We start from the raw sequence: 23,890 nt of genomic DNA, 5'->3' as shown, positions 1-23,890 counted from the left end.
CATATTCAAATCTAGGTAGTACTATTCATTACACAAGTAAAATTTGACTATGACACGTAGTCCATATTGACTTTCCGTATATTGGTACTAAGTAAAGAGCGTTTATCATACAAAACTCGTTAATAATGCAGAGTTATTCCTAGAAAATATTTAAAATTAAAAATAAAAGTGCATGAACCACAAATAGAGAGAAATGGACTCTCCACCACTTATACTTAACCTCCACTTGTCACACACTCACTTTCACTCCCCTCCCCTTACTCTTCAACTAATTCTCCCCCTCCCTCAGTCCAATCCCTCTCATCCACAAGCAACATATTTCAACTAAAAACTAGGACTTCCCCCCAACTCCCATTCTTACAAAGTACCCTGAAAACCCCCACATTACACTCACTACTGTCACACACTCTTTTATATAACCATCTCAACATAAATTATATATATTACACACATCAAACAATATGAAATTGTAGTAATTAAACAAAGTTTTTGTCTGAATTTTAAAATTATCTGTGGGATCCTGAGAGTGCAGAAAAACACACAGTAATGGGTGTGGAAGTGGTGGAGAATGGAGGAAAGGACAAGCCAGAAATGAGTCAAGTGATAAGACACTATTGCAAGGTATGTAATAGGGGTTTTAATTGTGCAGGAGCATTAGGGGGCCACATGAGAGCCCATGTCATAGGGGATGTTAGTCATCATAATAATGTTATTCCTCCACATGGTGATGAACACTTGAGGGGCAACAACAAGCACTCGTATTTTCTTCGGGCGAAAACGACTCGTTTCGTGGGCTATCATCAGCCAAGTAACGATGAGGATGGGGAGTTGAAGAAACCGTCATCGTTTGGTAGATTTGGTGTGGAGAAGGAGAGGGTGTTGCCGATGTTGTCGTCTCAGGGATCCAAATCCGAGCTTTTTGATCATGAGTACTCGGCTTCAAGCGAGGAAGAAGATCTGGCTAATTGTCTGGTCATGTTGTCCAACAAATCTTATGCCTTGTCTAGTGATAATAAGGAGGAAAACAAGGCTAAAGAAGTGGCTGAAAAGGGCCTGTTCCAATGCAAAGCTTGTAAGAAAGTGTTCAACTCCCACCAGGCTTTGGGGGGGCATAGAGCGAGTCACAAGAAGGTTAAGGGTTGTTTTGCAGCCAAATCGGATGGCCTAAACGAAGAGGAAAGCAGCAACAACAACAACAATAACAACAACAACGTCGATGAAGATTCGATCCAAGAAGATCATGAGTCGTTTACACAAACCGAGTCGGATGCAACCCGGCCAATGTCCCCTCTTTCCTCCTCACGTAAACGGCCTAAAATGCATGAGTGCTCCGTCTGTCGACGTGTTTTCTCATCCGGACAGGCCTTGGGCGGGCATAAGCGGTGCCATTGGCTCACCACTTCGACAGACAATGCTTTCATCCCAAATTTCCAAGATTTTCAATATGATCATCAGAGCCAGCGACTCTACAAGAAGCCCATGCTCACAAAACCTCACCATGATCATCATGATCAAGATCAAGATCAAGACCATGATCACGACCACAATCACCAACTCGATCTCAATCTCAACCTGCCTGCTCCAGGGGATTCCGATCAGAACACAAGTAGGTTTCCGGCATCAACAAGATTGTATCTGAAACAATTGGCAGCCAGTGCCAATCACAGCTGCCAGCAGAAAATCGAAACCACGGTAGTCGTAGAAAAAGGTGACAAGCTAAGAAAGCTGAGTGATCTAAGAGATGTGAGCTTGGATGGAGGGTGGTTGCAGATGGGGATTGCTTCAACCACTGACATATACTAATCAAAGGTGATGCTGGCTTACAAGTTCGACGAAAATCATGAATCAATGTTACTTGATATACAAACTAATGAATTCATTGTAACTATACATATACACACTTTTATTACTCATTCATATAAAATGTCACTGTCAAAATCATAGCTTGTTTTACTTATACATCATATACAGGGTTATATACTTCTACATAAGTGTATGCAACAACATGAATAAGAGAGAGAATTTATATGGATTTCGTTTTGTATCTACGGATGTCGGATACTTATTTTCCACTTTCAGTTAGTTGATATATGTATACATATATTTTGATTCTGGGTGATAGCAATTCACCCCTGTGATTACGAAGAAAAAAGATAGCAATTTATCCCACCGTACGCTATAGATGCTTAATTCAATTGGGTTTGAACCCGGCTCGCCTTATGCGTGGACTTAATAATTGGTTCTACTGAATAATAGATATTGATTAGATTTCGTTTATTTGATATTATTGATCAAAGTATGATTGGTGTAATGATTGATATGCGACATGAATAATTGTAATCATTTTGTTTTAATTGATAATAGTTCACCGCTCTTATTTCAAAAAAAACATTTACTCCCCGTGCTTTTTAAAATGAAGCAGATATGGAGGAAAATTGTTTCATTTTAAAAAAGGGTTAAATGCAATTTAACCCCCTGTGATATGTGAAATGAGCATATAACTCCCTATGAAAAAAAAATTAACAAATTATCTCCCTGTGTTTCAAAAATAAAGCAAATTACCCCCTATTTATGCTTTATATAGGGGGTAATTTGCTTATTTTTTTAAAACACAGGGAGTAATTTGCTATTTTATTTTTCACAAGAGTTCTTTTTTCTGATTTCTCAAATCACAAGGAGGTAAATTGCAATTTTCCCTTTTAAAAAATATAGGGAGGTAAATTATGTATTTTAAAAAATACAGAGAGATAAATTTACTATTTTTTTATAGGAGAATTTATTCATTTGTGATATTACATGATCATCAAATTATAGATTATGGGTTATTAACAGTTCTTAAATATTAAGAAAAAAATACTGGAGCTCCCTTAAAATACTTTTTTATATCTATAAAATCTATAAAAACACTTTTAAAATGAAACTCATGCCATCAACTTTTTATTTTAATAGATCGAACTACTAATTTTACCCTAATTATTAATAAAATTACTCCTGATCTAATTCCATTATGAGGTATTTAACTTCTTGTATTCGATTTAAATCTTTTTTTTTTCGTTTAATTATCTCTATTTATTTTTTAAAACTTTTTCAAAATATTATTTTGAACATTGAGATTTTTCAATCTTTTTGGTCAGTTAATTGGTTTCAAATTTTAAAATTGTTTGTACTGAATTTATGCTCCAAATTATGCAAAGAAGTAACTTTTTTTTTTTCCATAATTTTTGTTTAGGCAGTTGAAATTGGTTTTGATTTTTCTTGAAATAGTTAACATTTTTTCAAAAATAAAATTAAATTTCGTATTAATATTGACAATAAATATTAAATTTTTAACTGAATTATGACACCCCCTATTTTTGAGACATTGGCAGCCCAAGACCCATTGTCACGTCTTTCCAGATGTGTCCCAGGAGGGCAAGATCAGGCCCACTATAAGGTCCAGTAGCAGGAAGGGGTCATGTTTTTCCATAGGAATATTACATAGTGTTTGGATTTATTTTTTGAGTGTTTTGTGGAGATAGAAAAAGAAAAATAAAAATAAATAAGTGTGTGTTAGAGGTAGTATGTATGTTTGAATTTTTTTTGGAGATAATTTAAAATAAGTATTGTATGTTTAATATTGCGTTTTGGGACAAGAATTACTGTTCATTATCAAGTCATGTCTTTTTAATATATATTTATATATATGTGTGTAATATATGTGTATGTATTTATACTCAAACAACTAAAAACACCTAGATAAGGTATTTCTATATGATGGCAAACACTGACATATATTTTGACTCATCTAGGAGATTACTTGAAAATGAAAACAAACATAGCATTAGTACTTTGTAACTTGGCAAGGGGTTTAACTTTAGCCCGCCTGTTGAAATAGTCCACGCTATCAGTAAGAATTTGCGTTGTCCTTGTACGGCTGAAAAATGGACCTGTTATGTCAATCCCCACTCAGCAAAGGGACAAGTGTTGAAAGTTCCTGGAAGAGTTCAACAGGTACATGGATGAGTGGGCACTAGAAGAATTATAATATTTAACTACGATTAGTTGTCATGATTAATAACAAATAGTTATTTACCACAATCATGCAACGGCTGTTGGTCGAGATTTTTGCGAGGGTCTCTAAAACATTTGTCATGGCTAAAAAGCCATGACAAATATTTTGATCATAGCTCTTAGCCGTGCCAAATATTTTTTTCATGGTAGAAAAATTAGTTTTTTGCATTGATTTTATTTAACCATAATTAATAATAGTCATTTACCAAAATTTTTAGCCATAACCACTAATATCGTAGTCAATAGTAATTCTTTTTCTAGTCGGAGCATACTTCTCGTATTTCTTGCATTTTCTTTCCCAGTCTATTGCATCTTTCTTGAGAGTATGTAAGAAATATCCTACTCGTAAAGCTTTGCCAGCAAGACCATCCTTTAAATAGAAGTGGAGTCCTACTTAGGAGTTGGGAAAAGAGTTGGAATTATGTTCCCACTTCGACTCCTTTCCTAACTCTAAATTAACGTCTATTAATTTATTTCTCTCAAATATATTTTCCAAAATAATAATATTTTGTCCTATAAAATATATAGAGTTTGGTATATAGAAATATTAAATCTCATTTAATTTATTGTAATCGAGTTTCAAAAACTTTACTAATTAATTTTGTCCTACAAAATTAATCAACGATCAAATTAATTAAAAAAATACTATGTTGGTCCCTATACTTAATTACTTATGTTGTTTTAGTCTGCAAACTTTTTTGATTAACACTTTTAGTCCTCATATATTTATTGTCCGTGCATCTAATATATAGGTTGTTAGAGTTGATGGTTATGCACTTGAGGCATCAATGTAGGCCAAAAATCTCCGTTTCTCGCCTTGAACTTGGTCTTCTTCAATTATCGGTTGGAAAATCCATTTCCATCAGTTTCTTCAAGCTCCGATTGTTTATTTGAGAAAGAATTGACCAAAAATAAGTTCAAGCTCTAAGAACAAATTTCCTTCTCAGTCTCAAGCAAATTCAGAAGCTCATTCTCTGTTCTTCCGCAATCGTGGATTTGAGCTTCCATTGTTAACCTCGTAGATTCTTCGCAACCCGAATAGAAGATATCATGTTGGAGAATGGAGGGTTTTTTTTTTTTTTTTCCCCTCCATTGCTGCCTCACGTGCTCTAGAAATGAGGTCTTCCGTCAACTCAAGGCCCAATAGATGGCAAGAACCACAACTTTAAAAAAGTTGACAGTTTAAGGATTAAAAGTGTTAAACCGAAAAGTTTGAGAACCAAAACTGTCTAAGTGGTTAAGTATAGGAAACAAACTCGTAATTCTTAAAATTAATTGATCCTATTAATTAATTTTACACTCCTTATTGAGCTTGTTTAATCCAATTAAACATGTCCGATCGAATTTAATCTAGTTAAATTCTTCAACAATTATTTTAATCCTATTAAATTAATTGAGTTCAAGAACTATGAACTACTTTAGTTAATTTTCTACAACTTTAATTCAACACTGAATTAGTTGGTTTTAGAATTAATTCAAAATTAATTAGACCAATGAATTAATCGAAATTAAGAAGGTGAGTTTTTCTAAATAAATGTGTAACCCCTTAGATTCACCCTAGTGATAGTCATGAGCTCACAACTATTACGACTTATCAAATTCAATTAATCTTTTTAATCAAATAGTCATGGAATTAACTTCTTAATTCCAAAAATCCATTAATCATGATTAACATCTAACTAAAAGCCATGAAGCTCTATCTTTAAATAAAGGTGGCGAACCTTTAGATAGTGAGTAACATGCAAGTAAGGTCCCATTATTAATTATCTCCTAATTGAGTCCAAGACATGAATAATGAGTCCAGACCATGTTGACTTAATAGCTATACGCCAATTCCTTCTAGTTCTTGATTAAGAACGATCAACCTAGGAAATCCTCCTCCTAGTTGCCATAATACCTTGACCAAGAGTTTTATTTAATAAAAATAGTAAAGAGCACATGAAATCTCCTACCTTAAAGGTCAGGTTTTTGATTTCTTGACGTGCCACTCATTACCCTTCATATTAGATGGATTTGTGGCCAAAATATCTCCTTTATGATCACCTAGATGACAATAAAATAAATTAAAGTATAAGTTATCTAATATAAGGTCACTACGGTGCCTTAGGTCATAAAGACTAAGTTTACATTGTCATGTGAGGAAATTATAAGTTTGAGTATTGTCAATCGAATGAATAATTTTCGACTGAGCCATTTAGTGCACTAGTTCCCTAAAGAGCACCCTCTCACACACACATTAGTATCTCCTTACCAATGTTCATAAAACTAGACCTATCCTTCAAAGAGCATGTGTCATGTGAACAAGCCTTTACGGAATCAATAATGTCCTAATCTCGTTGATCCTTGCTTAGAACTTTTAAAGTTAAGACCTTGGACCCATAGTTCATGATTACCATCAAATGCACAACCATACGCCATAGATATATAGATGGCCTAAGGACTTCATTTTTCATGCATATAATTAAATTGACAAATGTCTATTGAAGAATGCCTATGTTATTATTTATGTGAAATAAAAAAGACTATCTTATAAAATTTATCAGCTAGATAGAGATAGGGATAGAAGAGAATCTAGGTTTCCCTCTAGATTTAAAGATTTTCATCTTGCTTTAAATACTAAAAGTTTTGAACCTAATTCTTATAAAGAAGCTTTAAAATATGTTAATTTAAACTATTGTCACTCCAAGCTAACAAAACTTGGATTCTTGTCCCAAAATCAAGTGGTTGTTTTGTTGTTGATTGCAAATGAGTTTTCAAAACAAAACAAGAAAATGATTCAAATCGTTTTAAAGCAAGATTAGTAGCCAAAGGCTTTACTCAAAAAGAAAGAACTAATTATACAGAAAATTTCTTTTCTATTGTGAAATATGCTACTATTAGAATTATGCTCTTGCCGCTCATTATGATTGGGAATTAAAACAAATAGATGTTAAAACTGTTTTTCTTGCATGATGACCTAGGTAAACATATTTATATGAAACAACCTAGTGGTTTTGTTAATAAACAAAAATCTTATTGTGTTTGTTTGCTAAATAATTTTTTGTATGGGCTAAAACAATCACCTAGGCAATAGAACAAAAAATTTGATCTGTTCATGCATTCTTTAAATTTTAAAATAAGTGACTATGATCATTGTGTTGGGAGGTGAGCCCTATTTACTATTACAAACCAAATAGGGTATTGAATCCTTTAATACAGAAATAATATAAGAATTAAAAGCTTTTAAGCAAAAATTACAGCAATATTAAAAGCGACAAAAGTAATCGGTCAAACGAAGGCTCAGAGAGCCAGATCCGTTTCTTGACTTTACTCACGATCACTTAGATCGGCAGCCTTAAGAAACTATCCACGGCTGCACACAGTTTTGGCACAAAGCCCTTGCCATAAAAGGCTATATCTCTAGATCACACGGATCCTCACTGTTAGGTTCACAAAGAACCGAATAGTATGCTCGGATTTAGAAGAGAGGAAGAGAGAAGCACTTTTTCGATAACCCACAACCAAGGATCGACCACCATTATATAGATGGCTTCTTGGAAGTAGAATGGAAGAAGGCGGCCAAGGCAAAGTTCCAAGACCATGGGAAAACCGCATCCATTAATGAGATGAAGAAGAGGTGGAGAAGAAGAGCTTTAATCGGCTGCAATAGAGAGAGAGAGAGAGAGAGAGAGAGAGAAGAGAGAGATATGATATATGAGATATGAGAGATTGAGGGTTTGGTAGAAAATAAGTAATCAATCCGGGTAGGGTCGGGTCGGGTTGTGGGTCGATGGGTCATGGGCTTGGGCCAAAACAATTGCCATCCAAGTGAGCAAAAAGCCTACCATTATTATTATTGGTCATGGGCCAAATAATTATCCAACACATTGCTTGTATTTTAAATATGATCATTATGTTCCTGTGTTTCATCTGTTATATATTGATGATATGCTAATTGCTAGCCCTATTTTAAAATTAATTAAAGAACTACAATATAACTTAAGTAGAAAATTTGAAATGAAAGATTTGGGTCATGCCAAGAAAATATTAGGAATGTCTATTGATAGAAATAGGAATAATTTCATAATTTATCTGAATAAAAAATCCTATGTTAAATCTCTATTGGAAAAAATCTCAATGATTGATTCAAAACCCTCCTTTGTTCATTTGGCTGCACATTTTCAGTTAAATAAACACCAGAGCCCTAATATTGAATCTGAAAAAGAACAAATAAAAAAGGTTTCATACTCCAGTGCGATAGGATCTGTTATGTATCTTATGGTTAGCACTCGCCCAAACATAGCTTATGCTGTAAGTTGCCTTAGTAGATACATGTATAATGTTGGGTTACCTCATTAGGATGCTCTTAAATGGTTACTAAGGTACTTAAATGATTCTATGAATACCGGTATAACATTCTCTAAGTGTGGTAATGGTGCTAATTTAGTAGGATATGTGGATTTTAACTATGCTAATGATAGAGATAGTAAGAAATCAACTATATTTTATGTGTTCACTTTGTGTGGTGCTTGCATAAACTGGAATTCACAACTCCAGCACATTGTTGCCTTGTCTACAATTGAAGCTTTGCAACTACCAAAGCTTTTAAAGAAGTAATTTGGCTAGAAAGATTGTGAAAAGAAATTGGTTTCTAAAAGACAAAGTCATAGTATTTTCTGTCAGTCAATCTGGAATTCAACTTTGCAAAAATCCCGACTTTCATGTAAAACTAAACACATCGATGTTAGGTATCATTCTATCAGAAACATAGTTGGAAAGAAAATTATTAATTTGAAAAAAATTGATTCTGAATCTAATCCTGCAAATATGGAAACTAAGTGCTTACAAATAGAAAAATTTAAGGCTTGCTTTAAAATCTTGAACTTAGGATAATAAAATTTCTTCAATATTCTTTGCACTTCTAACCCAAATATACAAGTGTCTTTATCTGTTTTGCAGGAACTATCTTGGTACCTAAGCGAATGGCGATGATGAAGTTAGTTTCGGATCCTGAATTGAGTCCTTTTAGGATCCATGGTCCAAGGTGGAAGCCCATGACCTAAAAGGTAGGCCCAGCCCAAATCCGCCCCAAATCCTTACTAGAAGGCTTGGCCATACCCATCACCCAGCCCACTCCTCTCCCGACCCGGTTTTCTATAAATAAAAAGCTCTCTCTTTTTCTTTCTGCAGATCAAACTCTAAACCTAATTTCTCTCTCGTCTCCTCGTCTCTCCCTTCTTCTTCTCTTTGGTTTCTCCAAAGTTGTCTTCCTCTCTCCCCAATATCAATCTCTCTCTCTCTCTCTCTCTCTCTCTCTCATATCAATGTTTTACCCTCTATTTAAGTTGCTGAAGTTTTCTGGTGTTGTACGACAGAACAGGGAAAAACTTCTGTCCCCCCCTCTCTCTCTCACTTTCGATTAAAAGTTCTTTGTGAATAGTTTTCTTAGTGAAAATTTTGAGTGGTCCTTTGTGGTGTAAGCCAAGCAACCGTAAGTAGTTTTCGAAGTTTGGTGGGTTTGGACTCCCCTTTACCGGATGTGACCCTGAGCCAATTTTCTTTTTGTTCTTGTTGCTTTTTTACTGTTTTCTTCAGATCTGTCTTTTATTCATTGATTAATTTCTCTTTTATAATATTAGTTTGCGTAAGGATTTTCCAAACCTATAATATTTTGTAATAGCTAAATAGGTTTTATATTTTCTAGGCTCACTACTGTGGGCTACATCCAACATAACACGCTTTCTAATTTATTTCTATCAATTAGTTGGCATGCGGGACAGTACCCTAATAGTATTAACACCTGATTTGATACCACTATATGGATAACCAATTATCTTGTCAATCTGTAAAATGCAAAACTACACCAATGCACACAATACAAAGATCCTCGTCAACAACATTACTTCACTTCCATGTTTGTCACCGTCAAATCAAAAAAATAAAAAAGAAAATCATTTTGGTTCCACAAAAAAAGTCACTGTAGCAGACAATTATTACCACAAATGCTTAAATACAAAACAATTACGTATCAACCCAACACTTATACACACGACGTCTCATAAACAGGCGGCGCAAAAAAATAGAAAAAAAAAAGAGTGTTAGGCCAAAATATTACTATTGTAATAATAAATTTAAAGTTAAAATTTCAGAAGAGTTTATAAGAAAGGGATAAAAAAAAAAAGTGTACTTCTCCATTACACAAGCAAAGCACAACAATTAAAAAGGATTATTACTTTTATAAAGTCTACATGTTTTTCCATTTTTATCTTTTATTCAAGAAATATACCATAAACTTTAGGAATAATTATACTTTCCTCCCCTAAAGTTTGGTATAATTACATCTAAACCTTCTATAGTTTAAAAAATTATATTTAGCACTCATAAGGTTTGATTCCATCTAAAAAATAAGTCCATCGTTAGTCAAACATCACTAAATTTGTTGACCTTAACAAAAAAAGAAGAACAAAAATTGATATTTGTTATTAATTGACTTAAAACTTTCTTATTACAGGTTAAACAATTCTTTGGATTAAAAAGACCCCTTTTAACGATAAAGATATACCTCCTCACATGAATTAATGCATGAAGATGTATGAAGGTAATTTGGTCATAAAAATATTTATTTGACCTGCTATAAGTCAGTAATAAGTCAATCTAGAGTAAATACATATATTCTTTTTTTAAGTTTTTTGTTAATATCAGCAAATTCGATGAATTTTGGCTAATGGGGGACTTATTTATGAGACAGAAGCAAACATTTAGGATGTTAGATGTAATTTCTCAAACTATAAAGGGTTTACACATAATTACATCAAACATCATAGGAGGGGAGTGTAATCATCCCTAAACTTTATTTAAGTTTTACTAGAATCTTAACTTAGAGATAATTATGAAATATATTTAAAAGATAATGGATTATAACTTACAGTAAAGATGAAAATAAATAATAAAAGTAATAACTAAATGGTTTGGCCTAAATTCCTCATTGTAAATGACAAAGACTAGCATGTGCTTATCCTCTTTTCACAATACAAACACAACCCTGAATTTAATTTCTGCTTCACTTCAATTCCAATTTCAGCTGCTAATAAATGAAAACCATTAAATCTATGTATTTTTTCTTCAAATTTGATATACAATACAAATAGATATTACAAAAATACATTTAAAATTTTTGTACTGTGAGATCACATTTTTGGCGCAGTCGCCAGTCAGTTCCTTTCGGTGGAGGAATTCTTGTCACCCACACCTCTCCTTTACTGCCCTCGCTTCCTCCCCTCTCTCACCTATATATCCCCATCGAAGCTTTCTTCTTGAGAGAGAAACACAACAGCAAACAACCCCCATTTATATGGGCTGCGTATATATATCGGTAAAAGTAACGTTTGGATCTTGATTTGCTTTTGCCTGGTTAATGGCGGGCATGGAGTGCAAGCTTTGTTCCAAGAGATTCTCCAATGGCAAGGCTTTGGGTGGTCACATGAGGTCCCATTACGCCGCATTGCCGCTCCCACCCAAGACACCCCAGAGACAAGAAGAGGAACCCAGTGATCCGCCCACCGAGTCGACTTCCTCGTTCTTCTCTTGTGATGAGCGAGAAGGTGATGAGAGAGAAAGAGAAAGCAGCGCCGAGAAATCCTCTCTCTCTTTTGGGTTGAGAGAGGATCCGAAGAAGCGGTTGCGGTTGGTAGATCCCGAGTTCTTCGAGACAGAGTCTAGATTCAAGAGGGCGAAGGGTGTGGATGACGGAGAGCCATTAATGGAAGAAGATGTTGCTTTGTGCCTGGTTATGCTTTCACGGGATGTGTGGAGAATTTCAGAGGATTCGAGAACGAGTGAGAAAGTCTACAAATGTGAGAGATGCGACAAGGTTTTCAAGTCATCTCAGGGGCTGGGCAGCCACAGGGCTAGTCATTTTAAGAAAATCAAGAGTTCATTTGATGGGTTCTCCGACACCGATCAGTTCTTCAGAAAACCAAAGGAGATTGTGGTTAAAGAGCAAGTTCATGAGTGCCCATTATGCGGTAAAATCTTCAGGTCAGCTCAGGCTCTTGGAGGGCACAAGAGATCACATCTTCTGGCCTCAAAATTTGTGGGCACAAACGTTTCTGATAAGCTTGAAGATGACGCCTCCATAGATCTTAATCTGCCTGCGGCTGCTGCTGCTGCAATCGAAGATGAGGATGAGGATCCTGAGGAGTTTGTTAGTGAAGAAAGATGTTTCGGTTTCTGATGCTGAATTTGTCAATCACATCAAATGCACAGCCACAGAAGTTGTTAAGAGGTTGAGACTCGTGACCCCATCTTGGTACCTTTTTCAATCCAAGACTCATTTCAGGCTCTGTTTTTGTATATTTTGTCAAATGGGGTTCACACAAAACTCAATCAAACTCTCATTTCACTTTATTGCATAAAGCCATCCATGGTTTCAGCCGCTTTTCTGCTATTTCCTGCTCTGGGTAGTTGATATCTCGCTTTAATTAGGATCTTGGAATGCAAAATGTTGAGGTTACTGTTCTTGTATTTTGACTCAATAACTGCAAACTTTCTGCAGGGATGGAGTGCGTGTTGTGTGTGTGTTTTACATGCATATGACTGATAACTGGCTTGAGGCACAAGAATCTTGAGTGTCCAGTTCTGCAAGCTTGTTCTGTTCCTGTTTCCAGCTGTTAATTGTTTGTGTTTCTGATCTGTTTTTGTGCTTTCTAATATTTGCGTTCAGTCTGCAAAAAAGAGCAGTAAAAGCTGCACTTGTTTTCTCTCTCATCACTCTCTACTGTGGCTTTGTCCCTTCACCTATACACAACTCTTTCTTGACACAGTCGAAACTTTTAGATGGATCAAGACTTGTTTATCATAATGTTTTTATTTAATTTTTTAATTGATATTTCAATTTGCACTATATTTTGTATACTATTTGTTAGTTGTATCAATTTGACTATTTCTTTTAGAGGGTATAAATCTCATTATCACGTATTTAATCAGACGAAAATTTTACTTTAGAGGTCATATCTCGTCACGGTGAAAGAAAGCGATAATTCATTTCAAAATTTTAAGTTCTATTTAATATATACTTGAAAATAAATTATACTTTAACATAGCAATACTTATTAAATATTATAATCAATAATCTTATATTTTTCTAAAAAGTATATTAATTAATTAAAAAATTAGTAGGTGAGTTCCGGGTCCAACTATGACAAAGGTGGACCGAGCCCGCTCGTGTTAGAGTGGATCACTGGTCTTTAAAATAAAGGGACGAGTACTGGTTCGATCAAATTCGCCTCGAACTCATCACACTCCGCTCCCTAGAAATATTAGACTGTGTTGGGATATATATCACTATATTAAGCTTATTATGTAATTGATTATTACATCCGTTATCAATAATTTTGTAATTATCACTATGTCCATCAATATATATCTAAAAAAATATTGATATATAAATTGTGTTATACTCGAATTCTTAATCACTCTTTTTTTTTTTTGAGATAATTTTAGGTAGCAATTCATTTGGTCATAATTGAGGAATATTGGAAGTTGAACCCTATGGAAAAGTAATGTGGGTACAATGAATAAGCTGTAGTAGAGGTTGGTACAGTCAACAACTAGTTTAACTTCCCTCCCATAGTTAATTAAGATCAAAGTTTTTGCACTTAGAAATTTCAACTTACTTCAATCTGTCAAAGTTTGATTTCAAGATTGTTCAACTTTTTTCAAATTCGTCCTGCAGACGTCTCGACTCAGCTAATAGTTTGGAATTATTCCAACATATTATAATTTGCGTGTTTTTATTCAATTTAAGTCGATTTGATGTATTAATATATTTATTTGATCGTCAATCTGTATTTACAGGCCTCATTCTTCACATTGCTTGATATGAGTGGTTCGAGTTTGAATATCAATTTAAATATTTGAATGGTAATGATCAAGCGTAGACTTTTTAGGTAAAAGAAAGAAAGAAAGGAATCACGAAGAAGCATGAGACTCTTATTGAATTTTCTAAAATAGTATTTAAACTCCATTGTTTTTTAATATAATAGAGGTAGGGAGTCGGAAAAGAAAACACGAGATTGAACTTAGGATTCTTTTTTTCGTTGAGTGGAGTGATGTTAATTCAATCAATTGGTTGTTAATTTGATTTTTGCATGGTCAATTCAAATGAGCTCTGAATGTGTATTGTGATTAGGGTTGGCAGCCGGGTGGGTTGGAGTTCCCAGGACTTGCCTTGCTAACTCCAGTTCGGACCCAAAATTTGTCCCACCCTAGCATTTTTTGGGCCCTTTCCCGCCCCACGTTGCTCCGCTGTCCAAAACTTGTTAGGGGCATGCTTGATCCGTGAATCAAATATTTTATAGTTGAACAGTAAAAATTATAAATTATGTAATTATTTTTTGAATCACCCAAATATGTTATTATTCATATGCTGCACAAACTATTTTAAAACAAGTTATTGATTCACCAGTTATAAATTCAAACAAAATTGATATTTCTGAACTATTGGGCACTAATAAGCAAATATAATTGAAGTGAAGCAAATATCATCTATACTTAAATTAAAATATTATTTTCAAATAAGTGAAGTGGGCAAAAAAAACTCAAAATTCAAAATTTTGAAACTTAAAAAATAGATTAATTATTATTGTGTCTGGTTCGAATTCGAGTCCCTAGAGGTTTGGGTTGGGGGCTGCAAAACTTGGGACTCACTCGAGACCTTGACGGATTCAACAAAATTTAATTCAAATCTATTTTAACACCAATTTAATTGGGTTCAAACTCGCTCCATTCGAGCGTGGCATCGATTTATCTCGACACAATACGTAATTGTGATTGCAAATCATAAGCTCTTTAGTCTTAGAGATGACGTCAAGAGAAATATTAGAGATATCATGCAATCAATTATCGGCCAGTATCACTTAACTATAATATAATTATTTCTGTTTATATGACTTGGGTGGTATTATCTTACATGGCTTGATTGAAATTCAAATAAATGAATAAGATTTACTTAGATTAAAGGACTGAATTTTAACCACAAAAAATTTACTGAAAGTAGGGACTGGATTGCAAAAAGAAGATTGTGTGGAAATTTTAACAAAACCCCTCAGGCTCAGACATAGTATCACCCATCATGTATGGCATTAGAGAGGCACAACAAGGTCCAGGAGTTTGTTGACTTCACCTTGAGTGGCCCCTCCTAGACACATTCCTTTTGCAATGAATATATTGGCGAAGCCCTTCCTATAAGAATAAAAATTTCCCACTTGTTTTAGTACAATAAGATGGAAGATCCACAGGATCACTTGGATAAGTTTCACGCAACTTATAGCATCTCTGATGAGGATTGCCCTTATTTTAGGATAAAAGAATAAAAAATGCCCTCTTTTAAGGGTAAAATGGACAAAATATAGCAGGACCTGCGTATCAGCTCGTGGGTCGGGTCGCTAGAGCTCCAACCCATAAACTGACCCGGAATGGCAGGATGGATTGTCCACCGTACAATGAAAAGTAAGGAATATCCAGATTACGACACGTGACGCTGTCAACAGTGTACATTTGGACCCTATAAATACCCGAACACAAATCATTTGAGGTAACTTGTATTTTTTACCTTTGATCATACGCCTTCTAATCGCATATTTCTATCTCGACTTGAACTAACTTGAGTGTCAGAGGGTTTTAGTTGGGGCCAAATCCGACGAGCCTAATGTGCTTGTTTCAATCCTCAGAGCCCATTAAGAGATTTGGGAAGATTACGTAGTTGATTTGGGTCCCCAAAAGGAGGCCGCATATTTCGAGCCAGATCAACCTCCTACAGCACTATACTTTAATACCACTAATTGTAATACACCCTCCGTAATTATAACCCATTTTATAAAAAATTTTTACTAAACCCAATCAAATAAATCCTATTTTTCTTTTACCAATATATTATATGGACGTCAGACAATTAAATACTTTGTTATAATTTGGTATTTAATACTCTACTATAGCATTTATGAACATATGAAAAGAAAAAAAGTGTAGTTCCAAATATTACAAAACTTAAAATACAAATTCACTGAAAATTTAGTGTCTAAGCAATTATAGCTAAAACTCCCAACTCAAAATGACACTGCTGACCCACCTAATAAAACTCGAAATATGAGTTATGATCCAATTCAATTAGTTACTGTGATTTATCTCCTGAAAAATGTGGGGCAAGGAGTGAGTTGTTTGCTCAATAAATATAGCTAATTAGCTTATATATATATATATATATATATATATAATCCATTGCAGTCAGACAAATTTTATGTAATGACACCAACTAGCAGATATCTGTTATGCAATTACAAGAAATTCATGAAGTAACCCACATCCACAATCATGCAACATTCCACAACATGTCCATGAGGTTATTGTTCATTTTCTTAGGGACAAGCTTACCCAAGTTAGAGTGCATCATTCAATGGTCTTTGTCGATTATTATCATCTCAATTATAATTTTTTTTTTGTTTTTTTATTGATATAACACAAAACACAGTTCGTATAATATCTCATTATCAATCATATCATATTACACACAACTCGTATGATATCACATTACCTCTGTGGTTCAATTGGTATTATTTCAATTTAAAACTTAACCTTTTATAAATAAAACACTTATATTAACGTTTATGATGCAGCGTTTTATTTTGAAGCACTTAGCCAAGGATTTTAAACTTTTATTTTTACTCATTTATTTATTATATTTATTATTTCTATATTAATGTATTTAACATTAATGAATTTTCTAATTGATTCAATTTTCTTATGTGCCATTATTAAAAAAAAAAATTCTAATATATAAATGTTACAAAAATTAAAATATATTTATAATTATTATATTTATATATAATAGCTATCACAAAAAATAATTTGCTAGCAATTTCAATAGTCAATAAAAGGTAATACAATTAATACCTTAATTCTTTTTTTTTTGAAGTAAAAGCAATGAACTATTATTTTTTTTTATAAATCGATTACAATAATCAATATCATATAATTCTATCTTATCAGTAACTACTATTCGGCCTCCTTTGCTTCGGGTGAGTTGATTAAATAATGATAGATTAGAATATGATTACCATTGTGGTAAATAAATTTATGCTAATTTTATTTATTTTTTACTTTTTGTTATTTTAAACCGTACGCTCCCTGATTGGTGTTGTCTTTTATTACCTAGTACGGTTAAATTGGATGACTAAACAGGAAAATGTCCTAAATAACCCCCTGATAGTCAATGTGGGGTTTGCATTCATGGCCTTATATCCATTGGGCCTCAACTTGGCTGATTGAGCTAGACTTTATCGGCGATATGTTACTATTAATTAGTTCGAACAAACTTAAATAGTCAGCTACGAAACTATTTTGTCAAGGTATTTCCATAACTTGCATAGGCTCTTCCTACAAGTATTAATTATTTACCTACTTGTAATAATTGACAAAGAAATTATTTAGTTAGTCTATAAAATAAAATTTATAAAATTCAAATATGTTATTTTTATAGTTGGTAAAGATTTAAATTAATTGTTTTATATTATTGAAAGTAAATAAAATTTTGGGCTTTCAATATTCTTTATAAAGTATAGTAAATGATGGGTAAAATTGAAATAAAAATTGTTACAAACTAATCAAGCATATAGTTGGAGGAAGTAAATTGAATCGCCTATTTATTCAATATATTATATATCTATTTTGTGTAAGTTTCATTATGACATTTTAATGATATATTTTTTTTTTGAAATGAGTCTATAAAGAAAAATGTAAATACATATTATTTTAAAGATAATAATGTAAAATTTATATATATATATATTTAATTTCTATCTGAATTTTCAATAAGATAGAAATTTCAATCACGTAAAATTATTAACAGGGTAAGAGTATGAACTCAGAAACATTGATGATCTCCGCGACAATCTTCTTGCATTTGCCTTGAAAACCATTGATCTCCTCGAATTTGGCTAAAAAGGATTTGTCTTGTACATCAGGACATTCTTGAATGCGGCTAAAGAGGATTTTGATTTTTTTCTCTTTGCCTTTATTTTCATTTGCTGAAAAATCCTTTGTAGGATGAAAAACTTTGTCATATTTATTTGACGAAGTGACACAATTTAATCAGTCCTTCATAATTGAATTCGCATTTCTTTCCGACAATGTATGATGTAATTATCAATTTTGGTCGAAGGGATCAAATTGAGATAAAAATTAAAGTTTAAGAATATCGAAGTAAAAAACTGAACTTGAGAGATTAAAGTAATTTTAAATAAAAATTTAAGGGACTAAATATAGTGTTTATATTGAAAAGATTTATTAGAATTAAAAATGATTTAAAATGAATTTTTTTTTCTTTGAAAGGGATTTAAAATGAATTTCTGGTAATATATGTATTGGGGGGTCGAAAACAAGTTTTCGGTGGGTAGTTGAGACCCTCCGGAGTGAGATCGAGGCCTTGTTTTTTGTTCTTACTGCTCACAGTCTCCCTCTCCCGCTCTCTCGATGTACGTACAAAAAGATGTAAGTTAAAGATTTTTCTGTATGAATCCTGAATTGATCTAAGGTGATATGTGTTGAATTAAATTACAAAATTGCAGAATTTTTAGGTGTTTGTGTTCTTGTTTTGGTTTTCAAATTGGGGTGAAGTCGTAAAACCCTTGATCTTGCTCGATTTGGTTTGTCTAGGGTCTTGTTGTTGAATTAGGTGGGTTTTAACCTTGGATCTGCGTGTTGTTAGCACGAATCAATTAGGGTTTTGAATTTCGCGGCTTTGGAAATTGTGGTGGAATGGCTTCGAATCCTCCTCCATTCGAGGTGGAGGATAATACGGATGAGGATTTTTTTGACAAATTAGTAAATGATGATGACGATATGGACTTTAAAGTCGCCAACTCCTCGGCATCTGGTGGCCCTAATTTGACGGATGGGAATGAATCCGACGAGGCTAAGGCCTTTGCGAATTTGAGTATCAATGAGCTTGAGAATAATGGTGAGGTTAATTTTGATAATATTAGCGGTAGTAACAATAAGAGAGTTGATGATCTAAGTGCGGAAGCGAAGACGGTTGAACAGATAAATGAAGTGAAAACCGTGGAGGAGATTGGAAAACCATTAGTGCCATCCAATTCATCTGACTTTGATAACTTGATTCTAAAACCGGGAGATGCCAATGCTAGTGGTGCTGAAGTTTTGTTTGACGGGGCAGTGGTGAGTACGAGTACCAGGGAGGGTTTCTCTGATGGGACTACTGAGAGTAAGAGTAGTGGTGGATCAAGGGCTCCTGGAGTTAAGGAAGTTGAATGGAATGCATTTCATGCTGATTTAGCTCAGAATGATAGCAATGGATTTGGATCATACTCAGACTTTCTCAGCGAATTTGGAGGGGACAATGCTGGTGATGCATCAGGGATTATGGCGGGGGAAAGTTTGAATAATGGGCCAGAGGTTGCTATTGGGAATGATGTACATGTATCCACTTCCCTGGGCAACTCGAACAACTATTGGCTGTACAGCGAGGCATATAATGATGGTATTGCAGCAGATCAGAGCTCAAATGTGCAGGATCTGAATAGCATTGAGTATTGGGAAAACCAGTACCCAGGTTGGAAGTATGATCCAAATACTGGAGAGTGGTATCAGGTTGATGGTTATGATGCAGCTGCAAGTGTGCAAGCAAATGTTGACTCTAATATAAATTCTACTTGGGGAGTGATAGACGGGCAGGCCGAGTTGTCTTATATGCAGCAAACTGCTCAATCCGTCGCTGGGTCTGTGGCTCAGGCTGGTAGAACAGGGAGTGTTACGAATTTGAATCAAGCGTCTCAGACGAGTTATGCTACAGAATCCGCTATTAACTGGAACCTGGTTTCAGAAATGAGTGGCGACAGCAATGCGATTCCATCAGACTGGAATCAAGCTTCTCATGACAATAATGGTTACCCACCTCATATGGTGTTTGATCCTCAGTACCCTGGCTGGTATTATGATACCATTGCCCAGGAATGGCGCCCTTTGGAGTCATACCCTGCATCCGACCAGTCTAACGCCCAAGTTCAGGACCAGATTAACCAGGATGGATATACATCACCTGATATATTTTCTGGGAACAATGATCAGAGAATATACAGTACACATAATCAAGGTAACAATTACATTCCTCAAGGCTTTGGTAGCCAAGGCCAAGATAAGAATGTCGGATCAGTCAGCAACTACAATCAACAGAGCTCAAGAATGTGGCTACCAGAAACTGTTTCCAGAAGTGATGCTACTTTACCATACAGTGAAAACCACGTAACGGAAAAACACTATGGAGAGAATGTTTCTGTTAGTGCTCATGGAAGTCAACAGAGTTCTGGAGTAAAAGGTTCATATTATGAGAATCTAAGTCAAGGTCAGAACAACTTTTCCGTGGCTTCACATTTGGTTGGTCAGAACCTGGGTCCACATTTTGGTGATTCCAAAACCAATCAAAATGACCAAAACCATTTTCTGAATGACTACTACAGCAATCAAAATCCGCTCAACTTTTCACAGATTCAGAGTGCTGAAATCTCCTATGCTGCTGCGTCTGCTTCTGGAAGGTCGTCTGCCGGTCGTCCTTCACATGCTTTAGTTGCTTTTGGTTTTGGTGGGAAGCTCATTGTGATGAAACACTATAACTCTTCTGAAAATTCGAATTTTGGAAGTCAGGTCAGTGTCTGAACCTTGTCTTGTAGGTTTCTTTATCAACTTTGCTTATACCACCTGCCTAAAATTTTCTGGTTTTTGTGAAGAATCCCGTCGGAGGCTCAATATCTGTCCTAAACTTAGTAGAAGTCATGAATGCCAAAATTGGTACTTCAACCCATGGAATGCGTGTCAGCAATTATTTCCAGGCTCTCTGTAGGCAATCCCTTCCAGGTCCTCTTACCAGTGGAAGTGTTGGCAGTAAGGAGTTGAACAAATGGATTGATGAGAGAATGACAGATCTCGAGTCTGCTGATATGGACTACAGAAAAGCTGAAGTTTTGAGATTGCTCCTTTCGCTGCTTAAAATAGCCTGTCAGTATTATGGGAAACTTCGATCTCCTTACGGCACGGATGCTGTTTTGAAGGTAGATCTTATATTTTTGGTGAATGAAGGATTTGTTCTTTATTATTTGGATTGTATCCCCTAGTGCATATTTCATAATAAGTTTCTGTTTTCTAGTTGTGCTTGTTTCTTTGCATATTCTCATGGTTACTTACAAGCAAGAAACTTGATTAACTGCTAATCTTGTGTAATTGTTATTGCAAGTTTATTATGTCATTTACTGTTTACAACTTTTGGCATGTGATCCGTCTGATCTTCTAATTTGAAATATGTTTTACGTGGAACAACACTGCAGGGAAAAAACATAAAAGATTTATCATGATCTTTAGCCTCTGCACTGACAACTACCATAACAGAACAACTATTGTTTTCCCTTTATTCCTCTACTGCTTTCGACAATGCAGTTTTAGGGAATGACCACTCTTGTGCATCCAAATGAACTTCAATGTGGGCAGTTCCCTAGACATGAAAATATTAGTGCAGTAATGTTCCTTTAGGTTGTAAAAAAATTATAGCGATTGGAAAAAGTCACCTTATACTTGCATGGTTTGAGGACTGGGTATATCACTTTCTTACAACTATTATGCCTTTTGTGAAATTGGGTGCTTATACAATTGCTGTCTTGGTCTAGGCCTGACAGATCTGGTTCTGTTTTTTCCTCATTTGTCATTCCAACAGGAAAGCGATGCTCCAGAATCAGCAGTTGCTAAACTGTTTGCATCTGCTAAAGGGAAAGGTTTGCAGTTTAGTCAGTATGGTGCTGTTGCCCAATGCTTGCAGCACCTGCCATCTGAAGAGCAAATGCGGGTATTCGATGGCGTACCCTACCAATTTATCGCAATTCTTATTGGCAACTTCTATCTATAAGAATGCATTTCATATTTTAGGTCACTGCTATGGAGGTCCAAAATCTTCTGGTTTCTGGAAGAAAGAAAGATGCCTTACAGTGTGCACAGGATGGTCAGTTGTGGGGTCCTGCCCTTGTCCTTGCTGCACAACTTGGCGATCAAGTTAGTTGCTAAAATGCCTCACCTCTCTGGTTAATGAAACAGATAGAGCCTTCTCATCACCTATTATATGCCTTTGTTATAACATTTTGCTAAAACAAACATATGCAGTTCTATGTTGAAACTGTCAAGCAAATTTATATGCCTTTGTTATAACATTTTGCTAAAACAAACATATGCAGTTCTATGTTGAAACTGTCAAGCAAATGGCACTTCGCCAGTTGGTAGCAGGATCACCTTTGCGAACATTATGCCTTCTAATTGCTGGTCAACCAGCTGATGTGTTTTCAGCAGATAGCACGGCTATAACTAGCATGCCTGGTGCTTTAAATATGCCTCAGCAACCAGCGCAGGTATGAAGTTAATGTTTATTTGCAATAAAGGTCTTGCACTGCTACTGTACCTTTTAGTAAGCAAGCAATTGTCCCCTATAATACTTGTTCCTAAGAGGGTTTTAGTGAGTTTGTTGTGTTACATATCAGTAGAGGATTTACTTGGAAATTTTTTCCATGTATCTTCCTCTGTTCCCATTACTCTATGTTTTATGAAGGTTCTGCTGAAATTTTATTAGCTGCTATGTTTTTGTTGGTGATTTGCAGTTTGGTGCCAATGGTATGCTGGACGACTGGGAAGAAAATTTGGCGGTGATAACTGCAAATAGAACAAAGGATGATGAACTTGTGCTTATCCATCTTGGAGATTGTTTGTGGAAGGAAAGAAGTGATGTATGTTCTGGTTTATTCTTAGAAGTATTTCTTCCCTTATTCTTGTAAGTTCTTTCAATACTTACTAGCTTTTAAGTTTTTGGATATTCGGATGGTGGTTGTCAGATAATTGCTGCTCACATCTGCTATTTGGTTGCGGAAGCTAGCTTTGAGCCATATTCCGACACTGCAAGATTGTGTCTTGTTGGTGCAGATCACTGGAAATATCCACGGACTTATGCAAGTCCCGAAGCAATTCAGGTTTGGGCTAAGTTATCAATTTTTCAAGCATTCGTTTCTTCTAGTTTCTGAAACATCTAATCCACTTCCTAGGGCACTGGGATGTCACCCTGGCAGGAACTCTACATAATAAGGAAAGGGAAAAGAAGAACAAAATCTTATAAAGGCATAACGATAAGAATTATAAGTGTTTTCTCATGCTCTCTTTGACTCTCTATTTCACATCCTCTCTTGTTTCTGTTGAGTGCTTAGCATTACTCTTTAAGCATTCTCTGTTGCGCATCGCTTGTAATTTTAATGCTTCATAGGCAATAATTCTCCCTACAATTTTAGTACTTCTAGACTTGTATGCCTTAGTGCGTGAATTAAGTTTGCAGAGTGCTTGTTCTACTGAGTAATTGAGAACATTTGGAGAATATACTTTCTATCTGAGACTTTGAGTTAGTTTTGGTCCATGGACTGGGCTCAAGCCATTGTCCTTGGTAGGTGCCTCTGGCTACAGTTTCACTTTCAAAAGCATAAGATTGAAGCCTATAATTATTTGTATTAGTACACTGGTATCTGCGCCCAAGCACAAATCTGTTATAGTTCTATGTTGTATTCTGGTATGAGCCCAATCACATGATTGACCATTGTATATTTCGACAGAGGACGGAGATATATGAGTATTCAAAAACCCTTGGAAACTCTCAGTTTGTGCTGCTCCCGTTCCAACCATATAAGTTTGTATATGCACTCATGTTGGCAGAAGTTGGGAGGATGGCTGAGGCGTTAAAGTACTTATCCTCTACCTTGATTGTCTTTTTATGAATTCT

The 23,890-nt window shown here is 35.0% G+C and overlaps 2 protein-coding genes and 1 pseudogene across 2 annotated transcripts; all 3 read left to right on the top strand.

Moving 5' to 3' along the window:
* On the top strand, window positions 429–1,890 carry LOC105164447 (zinc finger protein ZAT1). The gene has a single exon (XM_011083097.2). It carries the CDS (start codon window positions 547–549, stop codon window positions 1,801–1,803), a length of 1,257 nt encoding a protein of 418 aa, XP_011081399.1. The 5' UTR covers window positions 429–546; the 3' UTR covers window positions 1,804–1,890.
* Window positions 11,177–12,747, top strand: LOC105164336 (zinc finger protein ZAT1). Its single transcript, XM_020694369.1, has 2 exons — window positions 11,177–12,313; window positions 12,584–12,747. Exon 1 carries the CDS (start codon window positions 11,444–11,446, stop codon window positions 12,260–12,262), a length of 819 nt encoding a protein of 272 aa, XP_020550028.1. The 5' UTR covers window positions 11,177–11,443; the 3' UTR covers window positions 12,263–12,313; window positions 12,584–12,747.
* Window positions 18,455–23,890, top strand: part of LOC105164335 — a 7,894-nt pseudogene continuing 2,458 nt past the window's right edge.

Source organism: Sesamum indicum, linkage group LG6 (genome assembly GCF_000512975.1).
Source record: "Sesamum indicum cultivar Zhongzhi No. 13 linkage group LG6, S_indicum_v1.0, whole genome shotgun sequence".
NCBI lineage: Eukaryota > Viridiplantae > Streptophyta > Magnoliopsida > Lamiales > Pedaliaceae > Sesamum > Sesamum indicum.
Note: the sequence above shows the minus strand (reverse complement) of the source record. Positions and strands in the feature narration are given on the sequence as shown.